The sequence below is a fragment of the Vipera berus genome (genome assembly GCF_964194415.1).
Source record: "Vipera berus genome assembly, chromosome: 11".
NCBI classification, from domain to species: Eukaryota; Metazoa; Chordata; class Lepidosauria; order Squamata; family Viperidae; genus Vipera; species Vipera berus.
Window position 1 is genome coordinate 20,621,346 of NC_138214.1, and position 8,654 is coordinate 20,629,999.

Consider the following 8,654-nt stretch of genomic DNA (forward strand, 5'->3'; position numbering starts at 1 on the left):
TCTCAGAAGCTCTTTGCTCTTCCTGTCTTGCAAATGTTTTATCCCTCATATCACAAGGTTTTTCTGCACAGAGAGGCACCCATTTCCGGAGCATTATGGAAAACAAAATCAGCTTTTTGTTGCTTGTTAAAGGCCCTGTGACTTGCTTCTTGGTTGCCTCAAACTGCTGTTGTATGGGGGACTGGTAGACCTTGGAGGATACCATGTTGGACACAGAACACATAATTTATGGCAATTGTGCAACAATTTCACATGACACATGACACATGCAGTCTACTGCAGCCCCATATCTGTGTGATGTGCAGCTGTCCAATTACTTGTTACAGATAGATGTAAGATGTTGAGAGTTTAGAAAAAATTCAGAGAAGAGCAACTAAGATGATCAAAGGCCTGGTGGCTAAAACATGCGAAGAATGGCTGCGGGACTTGGGTTTGGCTAAAGAAAAGAAGAAATAGGGGAGACATGATAGCAGTGTTCCAGTATCTGAGGGGCTACCACAAGGCAGAGGGGGACAGGTTGGTCACCAGAGCACCAGAGGGGAGGATGAGAAACAATGGTTGGAAACTGGTCAAGGAGAGAAGCAACCTGGAATTAAGGAGAAACTTCCTGACAGTGAGGATAATCAACTAGTGGAACAGCTTGCCTCCAGAAATTGTGGGCGCTCCATCACTGGAGATTTTTAAAAAGTGACTAGACAATCACTTGTCTGAGATGGTATAGGGGGCTGGACTAGAAGACCTCCAAGGTCCCTTCCAGCTTCTATTCTATTCTATTCTATTCTATTCTATTCTATTCTATTCTATTCTATTCTATTCTATTCTATTCTATTCTATTCTATTCTATTCACCATTGTTGTTTTAATTGTGATCAGAGGAGCAAACTATAGTGGTCACATTCATACAGACCACAAAACAACCTACAGTTAAATCAGTCAATCCAATCCAATCTCAGTCTTTAAAATGACGAACTACTCTCATTTGATGAAATATTAATACTTGAATCCTATTCAATAGACATCATAACTCCTCCTGTACCAGGGTTTTGATAAAGCCTCAAATGAGATTATTCACAGCAGCACTTCTCAACCACAGCAAATCCACATTTTGAAGTTACTGCAGTTCAGACACATTGACTTAAGAGTACAGAGATGCTACAGGGTCTGCCTTTTGAAGAAAGATAGTTCAAAGATATGCTGGTTGCAAAGCATGGAGAGTTGGTCAGAGATGAGAAAGTAACAAGGGTTGGGATTTTCTGTTGCTCTGTCAAGCCTGGTGGTCACATCTTCCAATGGAGGTTTCCCTCAATGGGTGGTCCCTACAAGGAATTATGGGACTTCCAGGATGAGTCTGTGCCAAGGCTTTGCCTTCAACCCTGACAACAGGTTGCAACCTCTGGAACTTTTCCTGGAAGCTTCCAAGTGGCCTCAGTTGGGGAGATGCAAGGAAATGGCATCTCCACTCTCTCCTGCCTCAGGGCTGCAAAGGTAAGAATCATAAGGCTGGGAGGGATCTTGGAGGTCTTCTAGTCCAACCCTTCGCCTAAGGCAGGAGGCCTACTTCCATCCTGGAAAAATGGTTGTCTAATCTTTTTTTTGAAAGCCTCCAATGATGGAGTATGCACAACTTTGAGAGGAATGTTTTTCCATTGATTAATTGTTCTCACTGTCATGAAGTATCTCCTTAGTTTAAGAGCTGAAGAAGCTTCTTGGATGAGAAGTCTTTTCAAAGGGAAAACAAGAAAGTCCACTTGCCTTGTGAAAAAGCACCTTTGGGATCTCTCTTTAATGAGCTTCTGCCCATTGCTTCTTGTCCTGCCCTCAGGTGGTTTGGAGAATAAGTTGACCTCTTCTCTATGACAGCCCCTCAAGTACTGGAAGAGCTTTTGTGTCCCCGCTAATCCTCCTCTTCAATAGGCTACACATACCTATCTCTCTTAACCATTCATCATGGCCTTTAGCCTCCAGATCCCTTATCATCTTTGTTGCTCTTCTCTGCACACTTTCCAGGGCCTCAGCATCTTTTCTGTATAACAGTGACCAGGCCATTGGTTTTGAATGGTCTGGCCACCTCCCCCAATAGGTAGCTCTTGTGTCCCATAACTCCTGCTGACTAGGCCAGGATTTGTACATAGCATTAAAAAGGGTTTGTTAATCCAGAGTGACTGTGTTTGTATGACATCTTTATCCTAGGCCAGGGGTAGACAACCTTTGCTTTTATGACTTGTAGACTTCAACTTCAAGTCCATGAGTCATAAAAGAGCCAAGGTTGCCTACCCTGTCCTAGGCTGTCTGGATGCCTACAACTTGCTAAAGCAGTATTAATTTGTAGCTATGTTGCCTAGCAACCTGGTTGCCTGGCTCAGTTGCCTAGGAACACCCGCATCCACTGATGAACATTGCTGCTGGAGTATCACTGGCTTTGCTGGGTGCTGGCCCAGGACGAAAGGCTGGCCTGTGTTGCAGGGCAGAGGCTGACTACGCCAAGGGGTGTGGTGGAATATGCCCTTGGTTAGGTAGGCCAGTATCCAAGGGCAAAATCCGGACTGGGCCAGCACTGGGACTATTCCATTTCATGGTAAATTGAAACTGAATATGAATGCAGTTAATGAGAAGACTTCCCACCCACATGGTAAATCATTAGAATTACAGCACACTTCAACCCCCCCCCCCATGGCATTGCTTTTATCCCAGCCCAGTGAAACTTTAGCTGTTCCTTTTCTTCCTCTTCTATTTATTTTTGCACATTTCTTCAATAATGCGGTTGGTATCCCGCTCAGAGGCGGGAAGCTGCCAGCTCTGAGGGCTGCTGCAGGGCGGCTCTTCCCTCCTGTGGTGGGCCCTGTTTCCTGGGCCTTCCGGCCAGGCCGCGGGCTGCGGAGAGCTCGGGCGGGGGGGCCCTCCTTGCGCGACTTTAGCAATTAAATGGCTTCCATTCGAAGAGGAGCTGCTGGGCTTCTGCTTTAGACAAAGTTGGGCAGCATTTTGCCCTCCTGGGGAGACGGCTCGGCCTGTGCGGGGAGGGAAAGGGGGCCTCCACCGGCTCCTGCTGCCGACAGGCTCGGCCAGGGATCGGGGGACCGTCCGCTCTGCGGCCCAGCGCCCCCTCCCCCGCAGCTCGCGAGGCCGTGGTTGCGGCTGAAGCGCGGGCGTGGCCAGAGCCGCTCGGCCCTCCGGCTGCCTCCTCCCGGCCGTGCGGCGGACCCGGCAGCGCCGCCTGCCGCTTTAAGGGGAGCGGCCGCGAGGGAGGCGCCCGCCGCAGGACTCCGGGCGAACAAAGGCGGCACGCCGGGGAGGGACCGGAGCCGCGCCCGCCCGCCCGCTCTTCCTCCCCAACCGGGCGTCTCGCTCGCTTCTTTGAGAGCCGGCCCGGCCGCAGCCGCCGATGCGGAGCCGCCGAAGCGCCGCCCGCCTTGTCCGGAGCCGCCCCCGGCCGCCGCCTCGGCCCCTCCGCCGCGGGAGGTGAGCGCGCCGCCGGGGCTGAGGCCGCAGGAGCCGGGCGGGACGGCCATGGGGCAGCCGGCGCTGGAGTTCAGCGACTGCTACTTGGACAGCCCGGGCTTCCGCGAGCGGCTCCGGTGCTCCGAGCAGGAGCTGGAGCGCACCAACAAGTTCCTGAAGGACGTGGTCAAGGACGGCAACGCGCTCATCGGGGCCATCAAAAGTAAGCGGCGGTCCGAATGCGCGGAGCCCCCCCGCCCACTCGGCGCCCCCTCCCACTGCCCCCCCCGGGCCCGCCGGGCTCGCGGCCGTGGGGGACGCCGCCTCCCCTTCGAAGATGGCGCTTGAACTGCCTTCGGCTCCGCTGGATTGGCTTGCTGGCGGTCCTTTGGACACCGCCTCGCGGGCCCTGCCCGGCTGTCCGGTTGACACTTTGATGGGAGACCACCAGGAAATGCCGGACTGCAATTCTCCCTCAGCGGGGCTTCTCCATCATTGCCAAGAAAGGGCGAGAGTCCTGCTTGGCCCTCCGGAGCGGAGTTGGACCCCGGGGCAGGGGGGGAGAGCTGGGGCGGCCTCCGTTGCTTCTTTGGGCCTGCTTGTCGCTGTCCCCTGGACCTAGTAACTCTTGCGGTGGTTAAATCATATTTTAGCGCGTTGGGGCGTCTGCTAAAATGTTGCTTCTGCGTATTTAAAAATATATGTTCCGCAAACCTCAATTAAGGAAACTAGCGTTGAAAGTGTTGTGAACACCATCTATGGGGCAACTGCGGCGGTGGGGGCAAGTGACGTCATGCGTGCTGTGGCATTGTACCTTGATGATTCTTGGTTTGGTTTATGCAATTTGGGTGATAACCTCATGAGAAGTGGCCTTCTCTGGCCTGGAGGTTTGCTGTGTGGGATATCCATGGGGTTCCTTCTTGGACTTGTTGGGGAAGTTTGGCTTGTCTTCCGCCTAAGGCCGCTGCAGAAGCCCTGGAGTCTAGGAGCTTCTCCAGGGGTTTCCCCTTTCCTGAGGTGGGGAACTGAGAGGCAGGTGCCCAGGAGGACACGATGCCTCCTTATTGGGTGGAGCCAACCTTAATGCTCCCAGGACTTCTACTTGTGAATGTTCTGTGCGCTGCTTGTGGGAACAGAGGCAGACTTTCTTTGCATGCGTTGAATTTCAGAACAGGCTACTTTTCTGGAACGCCTATTATTCTCTGAGAGTGGCTTTACCTTTTCCTCTGAGTGAAGATTTTAGATGAAAATGCAGTTTATACATAATCTTTACATGTAATAGGCATGTTATTTTATTCAAATGTTTGTGCGAGAATCAGATTGTGTGTCATGTATCTCTGACCAATAATGGGCTAATGGCAAGTTTCTGAATAATGAAAGCTTCTGAAAAAAGTCATTTCTAGGCATGATGAGCCCTTCCTGAGAAGCAGCACCGTGAGGTACCCCAAAGAAAGGGGAACAAATCTGTCTGTTGGGGAGTGAATCCTTTCATCTGCTTTTCTGCAGTGAGGGTGATGGGAATCCTCTACAAGGAAGAATGTCTGCTTGTCTTACTCTCATTCAGAATGAGCTGCCTGCAGATTTCTGGGTAGGGGAAAAAAGTAGCCTTGTTGGGATGCCAAGAACATTTTTAATCTGCTTCCCTTTACCCAGAAGAAAGAGGAACGCTGGTCTTGCGGAGGCAACCCTCAGGCATGGGCACTGGATTCAAACCTTGATCACTTGCTTATGGCCTGAAGTGTCCTATAGACCTAGCATTGTAGTCTATAAAACACGGCTTATGATTTAACACAATGTATAGACCCAGCCATTTGTAGCTATTCATTAAACCATGGCTAAATAAACCACGGGTTATTGTATGTAAAACCAACCCTATAGAAGGTGGGTAGATTGGAAGCTGGCTTGCTTTCCTTTCCACTTTCAAGGTTTCTCTTTCTCCCTCTTGCTTCTTCTGGTTGTGTGTGGCCAGTCCTGAGAAGGTGGAAGTGACTCAGAGCTGCTGAAGCCCTTGGGTGGTCTTGGAGATGAAATTGCCCGTCTTGGAGGTGCCTTGGCTGCTTTGCTTTGTGAGAGATACAGGAGGTTGACCTAAATAATCCCTGAAAATTCCCTTTTCTGGTGGGATCTCGGCTGACCTGGCTTTGCTGCCTGAGCAGCTCTGGCTCACTCAGATGTGGGACTGACAGTGTTGTGGGCAGTTAGTTGTTCCTTTTTGAGATCATAAATGTGGCAGCTTCTGGGTAGAAGATGTGCATTAGAGTCGGGGCTTCATGTCCAGTCCTACCATCTCCAGGAAAGACTCGTGAGAGATTTGAGCCGGATAATTCCCAAGAAAATGTGAGGAAAGTTGTGTAGATTTACTGGCACTTTGTAAGCTGTCAGCCAGATAAGAATATCAACTTGGGAGTTCACAGCGAATTCTTGGATGGTTGTGAAATTTGCTTGCTATCACTGCAGAGGTTCTTGGAAATGCAGCTTTCAGAAGGCAGTGAGCATGTACTGTGATGGGCTATGCTGTCTGAGGCATTCTGGGAGTTGAAGTTCATTCACCTGAAGGATGCCAAAGCTGGGAAGGCAGTGATGGAAAACAGAATTCTGACAAGAGCCATATCATTTGTTGACAGCTATGATCTCAAGGCCTTGTTGAAAACTAGCCATGCTCCATCTCTATACCCATCTGAAGACGAGATGAAACATTCTGGGAAGAACTGCTTTTTGTCATTCACAGCTGAGTTAAAATGCAGTGGCCTTCATGCATTTGGGAGTTGCTGGGTGATGTGCTCCAACGAGATCAGGTTGTACAACAGCAGATTTGATTACAATTGTTGATGGCCATTTACCTCTCAGTGACCTAACATAACTGGCTCTAGTCTAATTGGTGGGCTTGGTGGGATGTTAGGAAGTTGAGAAGCCTGGATTCTGGGCACCGTAGCATTAATAGAGATGTTAAATCAGCTCAGTCAACCCACTTTCCTGAAAGAGAAATTAGGCTTTGAGAGGTGAGATTTCATTTCTCAGGAATAGCCCCACAGAATGTCTGGGTTGGAAAAGGCTGGAGTTACACAGTACTTTATCTAGGAGATACATTTCTGTTTGCTGAAATATTTGAAAACATTGATGGATTTTGGAATACCCCAGATGCAATGAAACCACCAGTGTGTCATTTAAATTGCATCAGCTGTAAGCATTGCATTATTAATCAATAGGCAGAAGAATGCAAAGACACTAGAAAAAGCACCCCCTCCCCCCCCCTTCATAAACACCTGCCTTTGATTTCAGCCTCCAAGAACTGTTGTCCATTCCAACAAGAGTCTCAGAAGATGGAGTAGAAATACTCAGAAATTTTATGCTGTATTGTGTCTTTGATGTGTATGTTTTGAAAGATGCATATACACAGCCTGAAAGAATCTATATAATTGTAACATCTGTGAGAAATAACAAGTGGGGAGCACAATCACATGTTCTTATAGAGCAGGGATCTTCAAACTTGGCCCTTTTATGACTTGTGGACTTCAGCTCCCAGAATTCTTCAGCCAGGCACTCTGGCTGAGGAATTCTGGGAGTTGAAGTCCACAAGTCATAAAAGGGCCAAGTTTGAAGACTCCTGTTATAGAGGGCAAAAACTGCAGTGCATGACAAGTTGGGTCTGGATGCCTCACCAAAGAGCTCTGTAACTTCTCTCTCCTCTTGGGACATTCCATTGCGTAGCAGAGAAATAAACGGGCATTTTCTGCTCCTGAAGGAAGAATTCTTAATAGAGGTTGCAAATATTTGTGTTGAATTTTGGAAATGAAGATTGCGCTGCTTCAGTTATGATGAAAACCAAAATAATTCAGTGAAGGTCTCCTCTCATTTCCCTTTTAATTGCTCAGCACTCCAGTTCAACTATCATGTTAAGCAATGGCTTTTTAACTAGAGTTGCCCAGCCAACCACCACAGGGCAAATGGCACAAAGCATGGGGGCGTCTCCGCCACCGTGTGCAAAAAAAAAAAAAGGTTCAATCAATCAATTTCAACTTTTTTTGGGGGGGGAAGATCTCGGAAAGTTGGAATTGATTGATTGAACTTTTTAGTTCCACTGCAGCCATGTCCACCATACCCACCCAATGGGCCACACCCACTCAGCACCCGACGATACATAAGAGTTTTGGGTTGCAGTTTGGGCACTTGGTCTCTAAAAGGTTCACTATCACTGTCGTATATCATCCAGTCAAATTTTCAAAACTTACAGTGACAGCACACCACGAATTCTGGGAGGCAAGCTGTTCCATTGATTGTTCTCACTGTCAGAGAACAATTAACCTCCTTACTTCTAGGTTAGAACTCTCTTTAATAAGCTTTCAGCAATTACTTCTTCTGCCTAGTTTAAAACCTACAAAGCTGGATTCACACAATCTGCTAAACTGAAATCAAATCATCAGATTTTTTTTTTGTATTTTTCTGGGCTCACACAGTGTAGGATTGTGATCAGATTAATCCTGAAACAACAAAATGGGAATTGTCAAATTGAGCCCCTTTTTGCCTACTTTTCTCTTGCATTTGAGTTCAACTGATGCTCTTGATAAGGTGATGATGGGCAGGGGGAGACATTCTAGCAAAATTAATCTGTAAAGTTTTTCAGCAACATCCATCCAACAGTTGCCTGAAATTCAACAGCTCTGGCCAAAGTAGCATTTGTAAGGGCAGAAGTGGGTGACATTTTATGCTAAATTGCAATGGAATTTGATTGGAACTGGATTATCAAGTTGCAGCAGCAAATCACACTTCGTGGTTTAATTATTGTGTAAACCTAGCCAATTCAGCAAACAAAGTGTGAATAAAGCATCTTTTCATGGATTCCCTGTTTCATGTATTGCACTGGATTAAACTAAGATAGGTTGACAGCTTGTGTGTAGTGGAAGTTCAGCCTTTGTCTTAGTGTGGAATGTCAGGAGACTAGAGCAGTGAACTTCCATATGATTTATTTGTTGGAACAGAGCAAATGAGCAGAGTCGTGGATTTTGTCCATCTGGGTATAGCCTGTCGTGGAAGAGCATGCGAGGACTTGATGCTGCTTAAAGGGCTTCAGTGCAGATGCAAATGGGATCTGAGCAAGTATAGGAGATCAACGGATTATGTAGCTGAGCTTTGCATGAGAATTCAACCTCTTGAATGTATCCCTCTTCAAGGAATTATTAACTTAGAGATACACAAGAATGGAACTGCTTTCATTTTTTT

General features: G+C 47.8%; 1 protein-coding gene across 4 annotated transcripts in view; it reads left to right on the forward strand.

Annotated features, from left to right (window-relative positions):
* Nucleotides 1-3,149: 3,149 nt before the first annotated feature.
* The window catches only part of OPHN1 (oligophrenin 1), a 146,488-nt gene continuing 140,983 nt past the window's right edge, over nt 3,150-8,654 (forward strand). For 2 of the 4 annotated variants that reach the window (XM_081336939.1, XM_081336938.1), the window contains exon 1: nt 3,151-3,660. In XM_081336939.1, the coding sequence (XP_081193065.1) occupies nt 3,507-3,660 (154 nt within the window). In that variant the 5' untranslated portion in view covers nt 3,151-3,506. Of the gene's footprint in view, nt 3,661-8,654 lie in introns of all 4 variants that reach the window. The other 2 variants (XM_081336940.1, XM_081336941.1) reach the window with 2 other exon arrangements.